This window comes from Colobus angolensis, unplaced genomic scaffold (assembly GCF_000951035.1).
Source record: "Colobus angolensis palliatus isolate OR3802 unplaced genomic scaffold, Cang.pa_1.0 Scaffold13, whole genome shotgun sequence".
NCBI lineage: Eukaryota > Metazoa > Chordata > Mammalia > Primates > Cercopithecidae > Colobus > Colobus angolensis.
The window spans coordinates 12,260,926-12,281,872 of record NW_012114252.1 but is presented as its reverse complement, the minus strand read 5'-3'; the positions used below and the strand labels follow the sequence as shown (position 1 = coordinate 12,281,872).

At 38.2% G+C, this 20,947-nt stretch overlaps 1 protein-coding gene across 4 annotated transcripts in view; it reads right to left on the bottom strand.

Annotated features, from left to right (window-relative positions):
- Positions 1 to 277: 277 nt before the first annotated feature.
- ITGBL1 (integrin, beta-like 1 (with EGF-like repeat domains)) overlaps positions 278 to 20,947 on the bottom strand; it is a 263,397-nt gene continuing 242,727 nt past the window's right edge. For 3 of the 4 annotated variants that reach the window (XM_011933844.1, XM_011933846.1, XM_011933847.1), the window contains 3 exons: positions 11,894 to 12,040; positions 4,509 to 4,622; positions 2,633 to 3,517 (listed from right to left, as the gene is read on the bottom strand). In XM_011933844.1, coding sequence (XP_011789234.1) covers positions 3,426 to 3,517; positions 4,509 to 4,622; positions 11,894 to 12,040 — 353 coding nt within the window. In that variant the 3' untranslated portion in view covers positions 2,633 to 3,425. Of the gene's footprint in view, positions 1,586 to 2,632; positions 3,518 to 4,508; positions 4,623 to 11,893; positions 12,041 to 20,947 lie in introns of those variants that run through there. The other variant, XM_011933845.1, reaches the window with a different exon arrangement.

Here is a 20,947-nt window from a genome sequence, read left to right as displayed (position 1 = left end):
TTTTTTCCATTTTAGTTAATTCAGAACAAGGCTATACCAAGGGAAAGCGATTGGGCTAAATCCTCAATTTTTTGTTTTCCAAAATGCAGGCACATCAAAATCCAGGATGTACACTGTCTTACTTTGAGGGAAATAGTAGTCATAGCCTAGGTTTCTTAGCCTACAATGTGACACATACGGCCTTTGACTCTCTTGAATACGGAGTAGGGTTTCAAAGTGTTGACAGTTGAGTCTGCAAACTAAGCCTGAGTTATATTTTAGTTTTTTTTTTTTTTCTTGGTTTTCACTAAGTCTAATTCCAATGTCTACTGGCAGAGATTGTATTTGCATTTGAAGTGCTGGAAGGCAGTACTTCCAAAGTGCTGTTGGAATCCAGATAAACTCAAGGAGCCCAGAAAGACAATGGGTATAACGGCTTTCCCCTTATGACTTAGCACTTTAGTTGACTTTTTTGAAAAAGTCCTTGGGTGGAATACCTCAGTGATGATTTGCCAAACGAGCAGGGTTAGTGCCAACACCTTCTCTAAACTTGTTGCATCTCTTCCAATTGACATTAATCCCACAGCAACTTCCTAAAAACAGGAAAAAGCCAATGAGATTTGCTTATTTTCTCTCACTCATTACAAGTTTGTTCTTGCCCTGCTTGTTTTTAGGAGGGAGTTTCTATCGTAGAGTTGAAAAAGTACAAAATCATATTTAAGATGGAAAGAATCTATGTCTTTACATGTAACTATTTTATTTTTTCCAATCTAAATTCAATCACTTCTTAATAGATATATTGGTGTTTGCATTGCTGACATCAAAACCACACATACACACACACACACACACACACACACACACACACACACAAATAAACATAGGGGATAGAAATAAGTAAAAATAAAATATTTCTGTTTTCAAAGAAAAAGCATTCCTTAGAGTTTAGGTACCATGAAACTTACACTATAGTACAGTTCCAGTACTATGGTTTCTAACTAAATGAACACTAGAACAGAGCTGACTATATTTTCATCTTTGTCCAAAATTTTAGATGAGTCACATTTTGAACTTTATGGTATGATAATTTCCCAATATCTAATATTCCCAATATCTTTTTCTGAGAAAACAAATGCTGAGGACATTTTTGACATTCTTCTTACATGAGACTATGAAAAAGAGCAGCACTTTTGTTGTAGTTGTTGTTGTTAATAAAAAGGATAATAACATACAGAGGATTATAAGAAAAACAAGACACACCTGAGGTTTTCTGATGAGCCGTAGAGAATCAGGGGCAGTTCCAGTGGCGCTGAGGCTGACAAAGTACTGCCCAGTCGCTAGCCAAATCCACCCTTAATTTGTTTTTGTACGGCCTGGGAGCTCAGAAGGAATTATTATTTTTTTACAGCTTTAAAGTATTAAACAGAAACCAACAAAGAAGAATATGAGACAGGGATGTACGTGGTCCATAAAGTTTAACTTTCTGGTCCTTGACAGGAGGATAACCGCTGTGATAAGGGAAATCCAAAGGTCATTTGTATTACGATGGCTAGATAATGTAATGAATTCCAATGTCTGTGCATCAGCAAATACGTCATCAAAATTGCTACAAAACAATAATAATAGGTTGTTTGCAGCTTAAAATGTTGAGGTAGTGAAGAGGAAAGAATATAACCTACATTATTTATTGACTACTTATATTTCCCTCATTTTACAAAAAAGATGTATCAATTTACATAATAATAGAACTACAATATGGTTGCACTCCTTAATCTCAGGATAGAGATAACAATTTTATAAATCTATTACATTATGAGAACACTGTTAGGACTATAAAACTCAGCATCAGTTAAATGTTCTCTTAAAATAATTTTCAATATTAAATTTTTAAGTAACTCAGTGGATGCATATTTTCCTTAGTTTTGGAAATTTGACTTATAAAGTTTAAGCCATGACTCTAGAATATTTACATCATTAAAATAAAATTTCCAAGTAAAAATTTTCATTTTAAAGTAATACAGAAATGATTTTGCTACATTATTCTAGGATTTTACAAAATAATTCACCTTTAGAAAAAAAGTGGTTTTTTAGCTCTAAATAATTACAGGTTGCCTAAACTAATGTGTATAAGTAGATTTACCTGTAAATATGTAAGGGAAGTCCCAATTATTGTACACTTTCATAATTCAATGTGAATTTCATACAAAGCAAAGTTTCACCATAAAGAAAATAAACATTTTGTTCCTATCACTGAGTGAATATTTGTAATTTCTATTTAAACCATTTCTAGATTATTTTTTTTTGGTCCTTTGTGAGCTTCTGAGATTGGTGCCATTTTATCACAGTATTTCTCTTCTTGACTTCTTTGCATGACCCCAGGTTTCCAGTAAGGTATCCTTAGAGAAAAGAAAGTATTTTAAGGGAAATGGATGCATACTTCAGGCCCATTATATATGTAACTCAATATTGTCTTTTTAAAAGGCCACATTACCATGGAATACATTAAAATAAAAAATCAGATTTCTTGTACATATAACCCCTGCCCAGTTTTAAAAATGTGATGTCTTATTTCTAGAAACCTAAAATAGATCTCCCTAAATAACAATTCATTTTTAAATTAATTATCAGCAGGTAAATATGTACTGACACAGAGTATAAACAACTTCTGTCACTATTTATTTAAAATGTTAAATTGTACATTTTTCATAATTTCTTTAAGAGACTCTTCTTTGATGAGTTTAAAGTGAGAGTAGACAAATGACTTAGTGGCTAAATGATTTAATGTCAAATGACTTAATGACCAGTTTTTGCCCTTGATCCAGCCCCAATCTGATATTCTACCTCCTGTGTGTTTGTCTTCGTTGTCCCCATATTAAAATGTTGACTGATACGGAATTCTGGAAAAATCTGATCAACTGATTAATGTGAATATGCATGTTTTCCTTAGATTCTAATATGGTCTTTCTTGTGTAAGAATGTGGATTTCTAATAGCCATATAACTCAGTGTTTCTCAGTTTGGGTGCCACTGACACATGGGGCTGGCTAACTCCTTGTTTGGGGGCTGTCCTGTGCACTGCAGGATGCTGAGCAGCATCCCTGGCCTCTACCCACCAAATGCCTACAACGTACTTCCCCACCCCACCCAGTGTGACAATCAAAATTGTCTGTAGATGTTGCCAAATGTCTTTTGGGTGGAAAAATTGCTCTCGTTAGGAACCACTTATGTTAATTATGGAAGAAACATTTTTTTCCTAGTGTTATTTGCATCTAAATTTGCATAACTCGTTTCTAATAGGTACTCGGATTTCCTTCGTAATTCAGAAATAGAAAAATATACAATGGTCTTTTTAACTTGTCCTAGTGGTGATTATACAGGGTTTCCTTTGCATTTATATGTTCTAATGGCCTAGAAAAAACAAGAATCCAGACCTCTCTCATGTAATTGTTAAGGATATTCTGAGCCAAGCCAGATTTCACATGCATTTCCATTCCATCCATCCCAGCATTCACAGTTTCCACAGCTACAGATTCCATTCCCTGCAATAAAATACACATGGGTATAATGATCATGATCAAAATGTGCCAAATTTAAACATGCTATTACAAATCACAAGTGTCCACAATGAAATCATTTCATTCATCCTTGGTAGATTTTCTTATTGTGCAATGATGTTATTATTACATTTTATTAAGCAGCTATGAGACATCTAATCTTTCAAACAATTAGTGGCATTTATTTGGTGCCACCCTTTACCGACCAGATAGTAAGCATCGTGTATCACTCCAACTAGGCTTTTAGGTGACAATTTTGTTTCCCTTAGAGAGCAAGTTATGTCTGACTTATGAGTAAATACTGAAAAACACAAAGCTCTTTGACATAACATGAGGCAGGCCAAGTAATCAGCAAAGAGAGTCTTATGTAGTAAGGATGGGCAGAAAGCAAGGGTCTAACTTAATGACACTCAGAGTCATCTTTTACCTTCAGCTAGAGCTGAGAAGGACATGTCTCTGTTTCCTCTGTAACTTGGCACAACAAATGAATTTATAATCAATTATGAGGGACTCAATAAATTAGGATAGCAGTGGCTATGACACGGCTGAGCCCTCTTTATACCTCTCCCCCATACACACATCCAGTTCCCTAACAGCAACCAACACATCAACTAGTGGTACCCAGATTCTGTTTAAAAGAATATTCCATTCCCTATACCATGTTCAAAGTAAAATGTGCCAAAAAAATTCTTTTCTGTGTTCAATATATAACTAGATACATGTGAGTTTGTGTTGGGGAGGTTACTTTGTGGAAGTATTCCAAATAATCACAAAATTTAGCTTCGTTCTCTTGTATTCTTCTATGCCCAGGAATAACGTGAGGGTTTTTTCCCAAATGCCCACTTTGCCTTTGGTAGATATTCCATATTCACAGTTGGCCCTGTTGGTCCGGCCACCTAAAGCATTGCATGATGAGTGTCGCTTAGCTCTGTAACAAACTGTGGCACAGAACAATTAGAAAAGGTGAATACTGCACCTGTACAAACGAGACCATCATGTTTGTCGCAGTCTCTGTCATCACAGTCACAGAATTCCCCAGAAATATACCATTCTTCAGCAGAACAAATGCACTTCCCACAATGACAAGAACCTGAAATTACAAAGGCTATTACTCGCCATCACCATACAACTAAAGGTTTCCATCTCGAATACAATCTCGTTGACACACTGACAACAGGCTTCTAATAACCCATCATCCAAAGGTAAAAGTTTACTGAATGGCTGGTTTCTCAGAGGGGAGCTTTACTTACTGTAATTCATAAAGGTCACCCAGGAAAGCCTTCATTATGGATCTAGACAGTTGCAATTAGCCTTGAGCAAATGTCCCATGGCCCAGTCTGGTTGAAATGTCAGTGAGAGCAGGATGGCGTTGATTCTTATAGACGGTCTTCCAAAAAAGTATTCAAAAATAGATTTTTCCCCCTGAATTGAATCATATTTTAAAGTGCCTCTTCTTTAAAGGAATTGAATAGGGAATTGTATTAAATGAGGTTGCATTTCTAATGAAAACAACTACTAAAGTATTGTGCTTATAATTTTGGATTTGGGTATACACGATTTTCTTCGAGTAGGAGCACACTGGCATACTGGGTGGCTAATTAAAGTGCTAAAAGTGCACACAATCACTCAGTATATTTGCCTCGTGAGACCGTATCCTCAGGACTGTCATAATTAGGATAGCTCAAATTACTCCCAAAGTTCATCTTTTATGAGACTCTGGATTCAACTCTTTTTCCCTCCACCCATTTCTCCTCCTACCTAATTAAAACACTTCCTCTTTGGTTATTTAAAATATCTTTATTTACTGAGTAAAAAAATTTATTAAAGATATATTTAAAATAAAAGAAAATAAATGAGATGAATGGTATCCACCATAGAAGTAAGTTCTCTCAGTTTAAACAGCTTCCCATGACAGGCTAAAAACCCTTACATGGAAAAACTGCCTCAACGACAACAGGAAAGACTTTACAATGAAAAAGAAACAAATAAAAAGGACTTCCTTTTCCTTCTATTTCCTTGGGTTGGTTTTTCTTTCCAAACCTGACTTCCCTTTACTAAAAGGTGGCTATCAGTAATTTTTTAAGTCAAAAGTCATGTTGAAAGATTGTGCAGTTGAAAAAAGTATTTTGACATATTTAACAAAACTGTAGAATTGGTAAGTTCAAAATACATTAAAAAGGGGCAAGAATCAATCATTAGTGCTTCTTTTAAAACACAGTTATTAAAAATGAGTTAACAGCCTAGGTGATTAAAGTGATTATGGAAAAGGAGTTGTGGTCATCACAGATATCATGAAAGGATTCAGGTTCATGTGTCTCAACTACGTGATATTTCATATCAGGGAAACTGGTATATGCATTTTAGCTACAAAACTCCCCAAAATCCAAATTAAATGTTTGCCATTTCTTGACACACTTCTCAAGGTAAGAGTGCAGTCAGAATTATTTATATTGTGACAATTGTGTTTTCATTTATTTTTAACTTCTTGAGTAGCTATGGCATAATTCTATTTAGTCTTGACTTGTTTTCCTGAGGGTCCAGGTTGACTTGCATGCTCTTGAGCAAAATATACACATTTTCTCAGTTTTAATAACTGACTGACATCCCGGTGGTTTCTCAGGACCTGGGGAGGTGCTCCTCCCAGGTCAGTCTGCAAGGGATGCTGGTTCCCTTGTGATCTCATCAAGGTGAGGAATTTTCTGATTTTAGAGATTTCTTTATCCTAATTTTAAAGACTTTCTTTCACATTTCTAGGCATAAAAATGTGCAGCACTCTACTGCTTGTTTAACAAATGGATAGTGATATATCTGCCAACAAAGACCACATGGAGTACTTCATTGACTATCAGAGTCATTTCCTCAGAAGGCACCATATTTAGTGTTTTATTTCCATGAGTGGAGGAAGATTAATTATTTGAAATATTTGACTGTTTTTAGTTGTTTCTAAAGTAGTGTCTGATTTTATGTGCCCATAATATTCATATATACACCCAGGATATCATTTTATATATGTCACAATTCATGAAAAGATCTTATATTTCATCTTCAAACTTATCCTCTGGCCCTGGAACTATTCTAATCACTGCTCTTGCTTCTGGAATGCTTAGCTTCACGCCCTAGTATAAAGCATTTTCAGAAAACTGGTAAGCTCAGCTAAAGTTAATATGGCATATATGGATAGAGCATTTGATGAGTAAATTCCAGTTCTGAAAGTCTACTAGTCGCTGAAATACTTAGAATAAAAAATGAGGATTGATTTTGTATGTGTCATGAAACAGTAGCTTTTCTAGGTCAGCATTTTCCCAGCTGTGTTATTCTTTCCTGTTTGTCAATGCTCAATGCATCTTAGAGGTAGGAAATTCTTCTACTGCTTGTGAAACTAGAGCTAGATAGCATATAGTAATAACACAGTGTGAATACTTATTAGGACCTATTATAGCACTTTCCTTGTAGAATGCTGTAACTGTTTTCTTCCATAACAGGGGTCAAATTGTGCCTCTCTCAAACGGGAAACACACAGGGAGAGGGTTCCATCAGACAGACGTAGACTGCATGACTATCAAGAGGGGAGAAATGGTTCAACTCAGCTGGCCAAGACCCACTCACACCCCTGAGACCCAGCCCAGCCAGAGAACAGCTGGCTGATCTTGGCAGGAGTTTTAGGGTGGATAGTTCATCACCACAGAACCACTAATCCATTCATTTTCTTTCTCAATATAAGGACCCTTAAGAATGTTTCCATCTCCCTTCTGTGCATTTTTGCTGGCTTCCATCCCTGGGGAATCAGTCACATTTTCTCATGTGTCTTCAGGGCATCTTAGGACATAGAAAGGGGAAAGAAATGAAATTTTACCTTCAAAGATGAGAATGGAAGAGAGAATAAAGGAAACTGCCCTGGACCTCACAGGCAGTAAACAGTTAACTGAAGACTTCACTCTGATTCAATCCACTCTTCTTTTTAGTGATCTGCCTATCTGTGATGTATCTCCTGGCAAAAACTTTCATATATAGTAGTTTAAAAATAAGCTGTTTCTTCCTGCAGGTCTGACTGCACAGACATATTGAGCGAGGCAACTTGAACCCCAGGCTGAGGCTGATTTTGTGAAGTATCTTTCACTCTTTCTCTTTCTGGGGATGTGGGACAGGTCACGGTGGGTGAGTGAGTGTGTATGCTGGACTTCTTTGGGTGATGTGGGACCCAAGAAGTATCACTGAGAGTTTAAGGAGACAATTAATGACGTGTTTACAGCCATTGTCGCACAACAGCATCTGTACGAAGACTGGATGTGATTACCTGGATCTAGCTTGAAGTAATCAAGGCAAAGATATAATTGTGTAGTCTGGGATCCAAATAAATCAATCCCCAAGTGAACAAAACAACCCACAATGGATTATATCATGTACTTTGCAAAGGTAGCGAAGCTTAGGGGAGACCCAGCACGGCACTAACCTCATCTCTCTTGGTTATTCACAAAAACTATTTGAGTCTAAGGGCAAGGTACCTTTGTCCGTTGCCCATTCCATTACTAATGTTGGACTTTCTTTTTCATTCAAGCCTGACAAAATGCTGCAACCTGACATCCCAGCAGGCAGTTTTCACTATTGTACTAACTACTCCATCTGTTATGAAGGTCACAACAATGTATCTTGTTTTAAATTTTTCTATGGAGTGATTTATTGTCTTGGCTATAAATTTGTAAAGAAATAAAACGCTATTTCTTCATCGTCTCCTGAGGTGATGGCTTTATTGACAGCTCATGGGAAGTGCACATTTCAGCCTTTTGGTGGGTACGGGCCACCAAGCGATGTGCCATGGTGATCCTGTGCCCACCATAATCAAATCTGTCCCATAATCAAATAAAGAAGGACTCTGTCCCATAATCAAATCTGTCCCATAATCAAATAAAGAAGGACTCTGAATATCTTTTGTGACGATCAGGGTGAGGGACTTCTTCCATTGACAAATTTGAGAAAAATTATAGAATATTTGGTCAAGTCCATGAGATTGATCAAGAAATACATGGCCCCAGTCAAAAAATCAGAAAGAGATTTTTCTTTTCTATCATCACGTTAAAGCCCCTTAGTCTATTTCATGCGTTACTTTTCCTGTGGTTCTCAGGGTGGGTTGTGGGGTGGTGCTCCTCACTGAAACCAGGAGTAACTGTGCCATCCCCATTATCCTCTGTGCCTACCATACATCACAGTTCCGTGATCCTGGTTTTATCCCCTTTCTTCATTGATAATCCAACAATGATGTCTCCATAATGGGAGAAAAGAAGGGAGATCACAATCAGCTGCTGCCAAAAGTCCGAAGGCCCATCCACTAACATGAATATCAAAATGTGCAGCCTTGGGGCAGCTTTCATATTTCCTTTTGAGTTTAAAGACTCCCAAACTCTCTATCCATTGAAGGATAAACAAATAGTTTAGACAAATATGCTTTCAACCCTTCATTGATCTCTGAATATACTGCCACTACCCAAAGCAAACAATTTGCAAAGGCATTAGCTAGAAAGACTCTTTGGCTTTGTTTTGTTTTGTTTTGAGGAAATGCCTTTAAGTCAATATTTAGTCATCCTATTTTTTTCTTTGTATTTACTACATTTACGATGCTGAAAGATGAGAATCTTTCCTAGGGCTACAATGACTTTCATAAGAACGTTTATTTCTTGAAAAGAAACAACTCTTGTTGCATGACCTTCAGTTTAGGAAATGGAAGACTGCTATTTGTTACCCTGGAGGGTATGGCTTTGTGTATTCTTCCTGTACTCGCAGTTGGACATGTCTTAAGGACGACCCGCTTATGGACAGTGTTCATGATTCAATAGTGAGTGTAGTAAACACATAAACACAAACACTAGTTGACTTTTAAAATAAACAAATATAAATAAGCGCACTAGTGTTTTAATACATATGGGTATCCTCATTCAGTAGAGCTTCTGTGAAAAGCTTCTATTCTTATCCCAATGACAATGCCATTACAGAAAACCAAGTCAAAATGTATCTAAACTTAAGTGCTCTATGTCTGAAGCAATGCTCAGAGGAAAAAAAATCTGATTCAAAAACTATTCATTCTTGGTATCTTTTTATACACAGATCATTCCCTTCTGATCTGATAACATCTCTTTTATTCCCTTCTACTTCTCTCTTGCAGTTTAATTCCATCACTGCCTCCTTTCCTGCTTTTCTTCATTAATCTCCTTCTCCCCAGTTCTTTCCCTTGTTTTCTTCCTTTTAACCTTTCTTTTTGGTTCTCCCAACACAGCTTGAATTCAAGGTAGGTGTTTCTAGGGGCTGAGGCCCCCTGAGAACAGAACTGGTGGAAGATTTGCTTGGGGCTTTAAATTAGATTGAATTAATGAGAGAACAAACAAGGCACAAAGCGATTGCTTTAAACTCATTTTCCACCTGCCTGCTGTAATGACATTAGGTTGAAGGCATGGCCTCCTTGCCTGAGCATTATAAACACAAGTGTTGAACACAGAATTCCTGGAAACCAAGGACACTGTCATCTATTGAAGTGAACACATTTGCATTCATTTTCATCCCCCGTCTTGGCACCACAGATAGTCACAGCATCCATCCTCTTTGATGTCTGAAGTTCTGCCAAAAAGGCTCTTTCAACCTGATAGCATTGGTCTTGCGTACAAGGCAAAACAAAAGCTACTGTTTAGGGGACAGAGGGCACATCTTGCTTCAGAGACCTCCTTCTTTTATGTGTGTGGCAGCCTCACTGGTGTGGTTCTTTGGTAACAGGATTCAGTGTCTCTAGTACACTTCTGCTTTGCTGTCTTCTTCAGAAAGTTATTTACGTGGTCATCCTGACCAGCAGAGGCATTTGAGGGTAAATGAATCTTCAGCCAGAGCTGTGCCTTGTCTGAAAAAAAAGTGTGTCTGTTGTGTAAAGAGGATACTGAGCTGAAGAGAAGAGCTGGGAAGCCCCATAACTTCAGTTTCTTTGAAGCGCTGCTCCCCAGACATGAGGTGAGAATCTTTCAGGTTCCCTGTGTCTTCCCAGTCACTAGCAAAGAAGAACACAATGGCTTTCTAGATGATGCCATATGCACTAAAATGGCAGGATTTTAAAGTCCCTTCAAGAATAGTATACAGAAACATCAAAATCAAGGTGTTCAAAATTTAATCTACTAGTATTCTTTACTCAGGGGAAAGCTCTTCCAATTTTTCTGTCTCTCTGTGTGTGTGTGTGTGTGTGTGTGTAGGATGGGAGATGGGGAAGGCTTGCTTTTTCCTTGAATATGTTTCCATGGCAAATGTTTTATTGGGTTGGTGGCTTCTATTCAACCAACTTGTAGGTTATAACCATTTGGCAGGCTTTTGTTTTCTTTGTTTCATTATTACACACACACACACACATACACACACACACACACACACATATATATATATATTTTGGAGATGGAGTCTTGCTCTGTCACCCAGGCTGGAGTGCAGTGGTGCGATCTCGGCTTACTGCAACCTCCCTCTCCTGGGTTTAAGCTCTTCCCCTGCCTCAGCCTCTCAAGTAACTGTAATTCTAGGTGTGAGCCACAATGCCTGCCTAATTTTTTGTATTTTTTTAGTAAGTAGATTTTTGTATTTTTCACCATGTTGGCCAGGCTGGTCTAGAACTCCTGATTTCAAGTGATCCACCCGCCTTGGCCTCCCAAAGTGCTAGAATTGTAGGCATGAGCCACGGTGCCCAGCTGAACAATTACCTATTTTCTTATATCAGGCTGCACATGTTCACTTGGAACAACTGGTGATTTTTAGGTCAAAGAAAATTCATCAGACTTGTGGGATACTACCCTCCCCCATAGCTTTTCTTTGCCTTTTAAAAAATTAAACCAAATTACACTAAATACTTAGTATCCTTTTTGTCTTCTCACACCATTAATCCTCCCCTGATCCACATACAGCTAAATAATTGAGCCCCAGAATTTCCCAAAGTCATACCTTTGGGCAGCTCAGATGCTAGTGGTTACTTTTCTGCAGTTCTCAGCGGTGTTGTTTCAGACGTGAGCCCAAAAATCATTCTTTTGCCTTTTTCCCCCTTCTCTGGGTCCATTTAGTACCCGGTATATTTTGTTGTCCTAATTTCTTCATAAAAGTATTAATTCTATTTTATTCAGCAATAACTTTGCATACAAGGATATTTTTGCCTGAACCTTCTCACATGCATTTCATTTTCTTAGATCCAAAACTTCATTTGGTTAATCTTCAAGCTTCAAGTTGGGTACAGCAGAGGACATAGTGGTTTGCTTTCATGCAAAGTTCAGTCTGGGAAAGACAGTTGCTACATGCTGTTCTACAAATCATGTGTCAGAACAGGAATCGAGTCCAGGCTCCAGCAGAGATACTCACCCTTCCCCGAGCACAATATGCCATCTGCTGATTCACACAGATTCTTGCTTTGTTCTTCCGTCATGTTACACTTCCGCGGATGTTGGCAGAGCTTTCCAAACCATCCTCTCTCACAAACGCAGCGACCACAGGAACATGTGCCATGGCCTGTGAAGCAACCACAGAGAGGGAGTGAGAGGAGAGGACGAGGAAATTACCAGCTGAAGCAGAGAGTTTTAAGAAAGAAATGTGTAAACCATAGGATCTCATTTCCCATCCAACACATTTTTCTTTATGCATAGTCAATTTGGCATGTAATTGTTTAAAAGAACTTACAACAGAGTTCTAGCTTAACACAATAAATTTGAATGTAGCATAGGAGATGGACTTGAGGGAAAGAAATCTTGCAATAATTTAAAGTGGAATTATACCACCCTTTCTTGATAGAAAATACTTCTTCATTTGCATTTTTATCAGTATACAGTCTTAGTGCTATTCTTCATTGCACACACTATGCCACTCAGACCAATTTGCAAGGCTAGTCACATTACCACTGCTGGCAGTATTTATTGATTGTTCTCCTATTGCTTACTAACAAAACAAAAGGTTAACTTTCATAGAAATGGCATTTGGCACTATATTACTTTATCTGTATACCTCTCTGCTTACTAATAACAGATATAAGTGGAAGTTATGGTGTCTCTCTATTATTGCATAAAAGTTAACATCAGCTTGGATTTCTGTTTGGCACATTTTTTCTGCTTTGGTTCCTGACATTGGTTCCTGGTTTTTAAGATGTTTATCTTTTGGTATACATGCAACACTCTATTTGTGACAGCTATATATAACAGGAGGTACACCTGTTTACTTGCTTGCCACCAATGCACCATTAGATTGCATGATACTCCATTTCAATTTCTTCCATTTCAGTTTCCACTCAACCCTTTATTCCTTTTCCTGATAAGTGCATTGCCTTACAGCAGGGTCTCTCTGAATTAACTATTTGCCTAGCAAAGAGTTACTGAGTATCTGTTATGAACAGAGCATTGTGCTAGGCAATAGGGGATACAAAACCAAGCACCATGGACAAAGTGGTCCCTGCTCTTCTTCCAGGTACAGATACGCTCATCATTCACACTGATAAGCCTCTCTGAAGTTGTTGACACCATTCTCTCCTGACCATTCACTCTGGCAGGACCCTCAGGAGGGAACCTTGCTCCATCTGCTCCCCCTCCATTCAGCTCTGCACAGGGAGGATGAGTAACCAATGCTTAATGCTTTGGAATTAATTATTATAATTCTTTTTTCTTTTTTTATTTTTTTTAGGAGTGATAGGATTTTCTTTAATTTCTACAGAAATCCCTCTAACAATTGAGTGGAGATTGAAGTAGATGGCTGTGAGAATTGGGAGCATGTACCTGTGCAGATTGGTGGAGAAGCCCAGGTCCTGGCATGAGAAATCTGGCAAAAAATGAAGTAGAGTAAATGGAGTGAAGGACACTTGGGAGAATGCAGATTGGTAGGAGGTGGTAAGTGACTGTGGTGAAAAGAAGGTTTTTGATCTCAGAGAGGTAAGCAGAAGTCTCCTGGAGAGGGTTTCTTGGAAAACTATTTTTTTTTTTGTTTGCTTTTTGGTGTTGTTGCTTTTTTTAATTAAATAAGAGAGATTTTTCCCTGGGTTATACCACATCCCTCCCTCACAGGTCATGCAACAAGTGCCTCCCAACAACCAGAGAAGGTCTGGGAGAGAGGTTTTTTAATCCAGCATATGTTGCTCCCCTGGAGAAAACTGGGATCCTGAAAGAAAGACACGGTACTAGGAACTTCTGACATTCTTTTAAAGAATATTCTGGGAAAAACATCAGATACCAATGGGGGACTATTAAATTTGCAAGAAAAATATCACTGCCATACCTTTAATGTGCACTCAATCAGCAAGTGCTCTGGCACTTTCTAAGGCTGATGACTGTTCTTGTCACACAGGATAGCAAAAAAGGAAAAAATAAAATAAATGAGGTAACTCTGGTCTTTTTCACCTAGCTTGATTTAAGGGCTAAGTAAAAACAAAGAAACAAACAAAAAAACCCAAAACCGAAACCATTCAAGTTTAAAAGTAGCATGCATGAAAACATGTGACCGATAATTAGCTCAGCCTGAGGAGCTAAAGGAAGTTTATGAAGTGAAAACCCACCATGCAGTGTGGCTCAGCTTTGCAGAAGATGAAATAAAGATATAAATGGAGATAACACGTGGCGATGTTTTAAACTTATTCTCAATACAGCCTTGAAGTTTGGGATTATCCCATTTTACAGTCAGGCAACTGAGCTTCAGAGAGATTAAGTCCTGTAATTTGCCTCTCAATCACATAATTCAGCCCCACAGGATCGGAACTGACTCTAGTTCCTCTGATTCCAATGTCTACGCTCTTCCCAAAGTGTTGCTTTGCCTCTATATTTCACTTTAGAAAGTGAGACACAGCAGGCTTTTCTTATTTCTTGTCTCTTTCAACCACCACATCATTTGAAGGTGTATATTTGATATTCACAGGCACTTTCTCCTTGCAAGTCTCTTCTCTATTGGCATGCCACAAAATTCTCTTTGCCTCATTCAACACTCCTCCTTTGTCTCTGTTTATTCTTCTACCTCTGTTTTGTTTTGTTTTTACTGAACCAATAAGTGCAGGTATTCACCCATTGCTTATCTTTAATCATCTTTTTTAATCTCTCCATAATTTCTCTTTTGAAAAATCCATTAAATTTTGGCCTTTCAGATAACCACCAAGACCACAGTGCTGTATCTCCAGCCCCTGATTTTCTCCCACATTCTCCTCTCATGATTCCACACTTTGTGTTCTATTAGCATCCCCACTTAATACCTCCAGAGTTACATAGGCACGGTCCAACCCACAGACCCTGGCGGAACGACAGATGAACAAATGCTCCCAGACACAGGTATCCAGTGAAAGAGTGGGCTAGGGGACCAGGCTGCTCACAGACACCAGACACCAGACACCAGACACCAAGGAGGGTGCTGTAAACAGTCAGCAGCCGTGGCCCTGACAAGCTGGCACTGCGGGCATTTATTCAGTATAGATTCAATCACAAAGGCTTTGAGTCAACACACTTGTGGGCAATTTACATGGTCACTCCCCTCCCTGGAGAGAGTAGTCCTGCACACAGAGGATTAAAGGCTGGGTTCTAAGGCCTAAGTTAATTTAGACTAGTTTCACTGGATAAGAGAATCTGGCTGCCTTCAGCCAAATCCTTTTCCAAAACTTTTGTAAAACCTTCCGGCCTTCCAAGAAGGTTTGCATCTTCTACAGTTTTTCCCACCACCCTGACCGACTGATCTCCTACATCCATATATGATTTTCTTTCCAAAAGCTGCTTTTTTTTGGTCTTTCTGATTTATTTTAATGTAACATCTATCCTTTCAATCAACCAGTTCATGATGTTTTGAGTCTTATTTGAATTTCCCTCACTGGCCTCATCCAACATGTTGTCAAGTCTCGTGGAAACCACCTCCAACATTCTCACTCACGTCACCATCACAATGTCAGAGAAACTTTCCTGTCATATCTCTCCAATACTCTGGCTTATAGATTCCTACAGCACAACTTGATGCTCACTGCAGCCTTGATAGCTAGTCCTGTATAACTCCCTAATGCTCACGGCATACAGTTTACCTACTCTAGCCTTTGTTATGTTTTAGCTTCTTGAAACACAGAGTCCCAAGCTACATTTCCAATCATATTCCTTCTGTTCTCTCTTTAACCAAACTGGCCATTCGTTGTTTCCTGCACATTTGTCATGCTTTTCTGACCTCATTTTTGCAGAGGTAGGAGTACCTTTCCCTTACTATACACATTCAGGTTCTGAGTAATTTTCAAAGCTCAACAAAAAGTGACTACCCTTCTGTGAAGATTTTCCTAGTATCCCTAAGTGGGACTCATTGTCTCTCCTCTGAATTTCTATAACATCTTATTTTGTACCTCCTGTGGAACTTTTTTGACTTCCATCTCATGGTATCTAGTTATGCATCAAAGGAATCCACTACTGTACTGTGAATTTTCTGAGTATTACTTCTGTCATCGCCATAGTCTTACGGACACCAGAGTGCCCAACGCAACGCCTGAGACACAGCGGGTCTTCAAAAACTTGGAGGAGATAGAGACTGTCTTTTTCAAAACATCTTTCTCATTTTTACCCACAAACCACACTGTAGAGTACAGCCAAGTTAGAAAATGAGTAGACAGCCCCTTAACAGTTATCTGCTCAATGAGTCATTGTTAAATTGAGTACATCTTGACTTCTCCATGAAAACCAAAGTCCACTTAAAGTCCAGATCTCCTGAAAGAGTTAAGTAAAAAGTTGTCCATCTTTGGAGACAGAGAATCTGTTGTACGAGAAACCAAAAATAAAGAGAAAGAGAGCTTCTAGTACCAGCTCAATTGGCCTATGAACTTCTCAAATGCTCATGTTTCTTACTGACCCTAGGTTGGTAAGAATTGTCAACAATTTGACATAACTGACATCATTTAATCTGTATTGCACAGAAAAATATTCTTTTTTTTTTCTGTCTTCTTTTTTTCCAAATGTAATTAGCGCTATATGGAAAATGAAAATACATCTTATGAAAATGTATAGGATACAGCCAGAGTACTACTTGGAGAGAAATTTACAGCATGAATGTAATCAGAAGCAATGAAAAATATAAAATCAATGATGTATTCTTTCACTTTAAAACACTAAAGAAGAGCAATATAAAACTATATTGGTCATAAGAAAAGAAATACAATCAATTCCATGACAAATCAATACAACTGGGAATAGAAAATCAACAGAGAAAATCAATAAAACAAAAGTTGGCTATTTGAAAAGATCAATACAATTGATAAATATTAGGCTAGGATAAACAAGTAACAAGAGAGAAGACACAAATGTTTAAAATGAAAAATAAAAGAGAGATCATTATATCTTACCTCATGGACATTAAAAGGATAACAATAGAATATTATAAACAATGATTTGTCCAAAAATCTGATAACCTGGATCATTTGGACCAATTCCATGAAAGACACAATCTATTAAAACCCACATAGAAAGAAACAGATAATTAAAGTAGACCTATAGCTACTTTTTTCTATAATATTTTTTATTATAGTAAAATAGACATAACGTAAAATTTACGATTTTAACCATTTTAAGTGTACAGTTCAGTGGCACTAAGTATATTCTCACTGTTGTACAACCATCGCCACCGTTCATCTCTAGAATATTTTCATCTTCCCAAATTGAAACTAAGCACCCATTAAACAGTAAGTCCCAATCCCTTCTCTTCTCAGCTCCTAGAAACCACCATTCCAGCTTCTGTCTATATATCTGACTACTGTAGGTACCTATATAAGTGAAATCATACAGTGTTTTTCTTTTCATGTCTGGCTTATTTTATTTATCATAATATCTTAAAGATCCTTCCATGTTGTAGTATGTGACAATTTTTTCCCTTTTAAAAGTTGAGATTCTGCCTTTAAGATATTTTTGAGAATAATTTTATGGCACCTCACTGCAAATAATATAAAATGTTATGCAAGAAAATAGATGATTTTTTATTTTTTTTTACGTTATTTTTTTGAGATGGAGTCTCACTCTGTCACCAGGCTGGAGTGCAGTGGCGATCTTGGCTCACTGCAACCTCCGACTCCTGGGTTCAAGCGATTCTCCTGCCTCAGCCCGCTGAGTAGCTGGGGTTACAGGTGCATGCCACCATGCCCGGCTAATTTTTGTATTTTTAGTAGAGACGGGGTTTCAGCATGTTAGCCAGGATGGTCTCAATCTCCTGACCTCGTGATCTGCCTGTCTCGGCCTCCCAAAGTGCTGGGATTATAGGCCTGAGCCACCGTGCCTGGTGATGATTTTTTATTATTAGCTGATTTATTATATCCTTCCACGAAGTTAAGTTGGTATCTAGCTCAGGCAATCATCAAAATACATTAATATTTAAATGTTTTGAGTTGTCATTTATATGACTTTACTTAAGAAAAAAACAACTTTCAGTACTCTCTTTTCTATAAACTTTAATAATTTAGTTATCTCTTCAAGAAATATTTTCTATATATCAGGAATTGTATTAAGAGCTTAGAATATAACAGTAAATAAAATAGGCATTGACCCTGTCTTCATGGTAACTATGGTCTACTAGGGAAGAAAATAATGATAAGCAACATTTGAGTAACAGAAGACAAAAAGAAAATGCTAGTATATTCAACAGCGAGAACACTGTTAACTAGCGTAGTCAGGAAAGGGTTCAGCGACAGCCAAGGGATGAGAAGGAGCCAGACAGCCAATGTTCTAGGAACAGAGCCTAGAAAAACAAATGAAAAGTTCTTGGGACAAGAAATAGCCTGGCATGTTACAGGCAGTAAAAGAAGGCCAACGTGTTTGAAGAATAGTAAGTTAAAAACATTGAATAATGAAGGTGGAGAAATTTCCCTTCTCAGAAATGAGAACATAGCAAATGGTTTATTCTTGGTAAAAAAATCTAAATGTATTTTAAGAGGATTGAGAAACGCCAGAAGGGTATTAAGGAAGGGAGTGATGTGATAATACAGTTTATACTTTGCAAACTCATTTGGCAACTAGGTGCGAGAGATAAGGTATGTTGGGAGGAATGAGTAGGGGGAAGTTAGAGGGTTCTTGCTGTTTTCCAAGTGAAAAGTGATAGAAGCTTAAAGGACAGTGGTGGCAGTGGAAACACAGAGAAGTAGATGGAAATCTAGTTTGGTGATGGTGCCTGTACATGTGGGACACAATGTTGGATTGGATGTGGCAAGTGAGGGAAAGAAAAGACAAGTTTTCTAGCTAGAGGAAATAGTGTGAATAATGACGCTGTTTATTGGGTATGGGCACTTCAGGAGAAAGAGGTTGAGGGCAAAAAAACGGCTCTGTTTTGAACCTCTTGTATTTGAGATACTCTTAAGACAATGAGATAGTGAGGTCAAGTAAGCAGCTGGGCACAAGCTGGTGCTCAGAGAACAGGTTAGCTCTAGGCATGCACATGTTGGAGCTTACAAATGTAGGTGACACTTAAAGCCCTAGAAATGAAGCAGCTTTCTGGGGAGAAATTAGTCTTGGGAAACCCCAATATTTAGAGTTAGGTAACTAGAAAAGCCAGACAAGAACATTCAGTAAGGAAGGAGAAAACTAAGATTGTGTTGTCTCATGAAATGACAAAGGAGCATGTCCCATACTGGAGGTCTACTAAGTGGAATGTTCCTGGAAATTTGAGTTTAAAAAATGAGACCATAGAAGTAGTTTTATTCATCTTTTGTCTCACCAACACGACTGTGTTGCCACTTAGACCTGTAAGAGGAACACCCAGGGCAGAACTGTTGGAGAATCATCTACACAGACCATTCCTTGATAATGACACCTGTGTTTCATGGCACAATTGGGCCTGTGTTGTCCAGCATAATACAGTAGTCACTAGCCACATGTGCCTATTTAAATTTATTAAAGTAAAACTTAAAACTCAGTTTCTCAGTCTCACTAGTCACCTTTCAAGTGCTTGATAGTCGCATATGGTCAGTGGCCACTATGCAGAATACTGTAGATATAGAACACCCCCTCTATCTTTGAAAGTGCTGTTGGACAGCACTCATCTAGATAATGACTTTTTTCCATGCAATTCATTGACTCTGAGGCACATTTCCTTAAAACACCGTGATAATGAGTCCCAATAGGAAACTGACTTATGAATAGACATGGATTCAATCAGATACTACATATTGCCTATCCAATATCCTCCCTCCTTCTTAATAACAAACAATTCCTCATTTTTTTCAGGGAGGGGACACTATGCCTATCTGGGAAGTGCCTAACCATGCTCCCTTTGACCTGAAAGCACCCATATGACATAGCTCTAATAAATGAGAAATAAGAGAAAATCTCCTGGGTGAGATTTCTAGGAAACAATTGCCTTCCAAAGGAAATGGGACAAACTCAGCCAGCACATGTCCTTTGCCCTTTGTCCTATTCCTTCCTATTTCTTCTTCCCTGGAAGAAGGACACAACTGGAGGTTGCTTATGAACATGATAACTGTATTAATCCATGTTCATGCTGCTGTAAAGAACTGCCCAAGACTCGGTAATTTGCAAGGAAAGAGGTTTAATTGACTCACAGTTCTGCATGGTTGGGGACACCTCAGGAAACTTAAAGTTATGGTGGAAGGGGAAGCAAATATGTCCTTCTTCACATGATAGCAGGAAGAAAAAGTATGAGTCGAGTGAAGGCAGAAGTCCCTTATAAAACCATCAGATCTCATGAGAACTTACTATCACGAGAAAAACATGGAGAAAACCAACCCCATGATTCAATTACCTCCCACTGGATCCCTCCCACAACACCTGGGGATTATGGGAACTACAATTCAAGATGGAATTTGGGTTGGGACACAGCCAAACCATAACAATGACAAACGTTATACTGGAAGGGCAGAGCAGGAGAAAGAGATAGGGTTCAGGGACACTATGGTGCCATCCCTGGAATGACAACCTGGAGACTCAGTATTTGTGTCCATCACCTTCAGCCAAATGCAGGACTAACTGATCCACTTGCAAATTCATGAAACAGGTGTGCAATTTTAAGATGTAACTTGGAGACAATCACACTCTGACTGTATTGTCCATTTAAGAAAGGCTTAGTCTGAGTATGTGGTCTGATCTCTTCCTCATACAAGAAATCCATCAGTGCCTGGGAGTTACTGAATTCATACTCTCAGGTGGCATGATCTCCTTCAAATTGCAGTGACGAACTAGAGAACTCCCTGAAGAAATGTGAACTGATTGTGTAATTAAGAGGTGGCTCTTCATTATCCCTTCTTGTTTTTTAAATTGGACTCATGGGTAGCTATTCCAGGAGCATAGAGGAAAGAAGAAAAGCAATAATCAGCCTAGTTCTTATTCTCACCCTGGGTATATGGCACACAGGAGGGCAGTCTCTGATTTAACTTACATTAGGCTAAACAATTAAACACACATGCACCAGAGTATGTTATATTTTACTTGTGTAATCTTA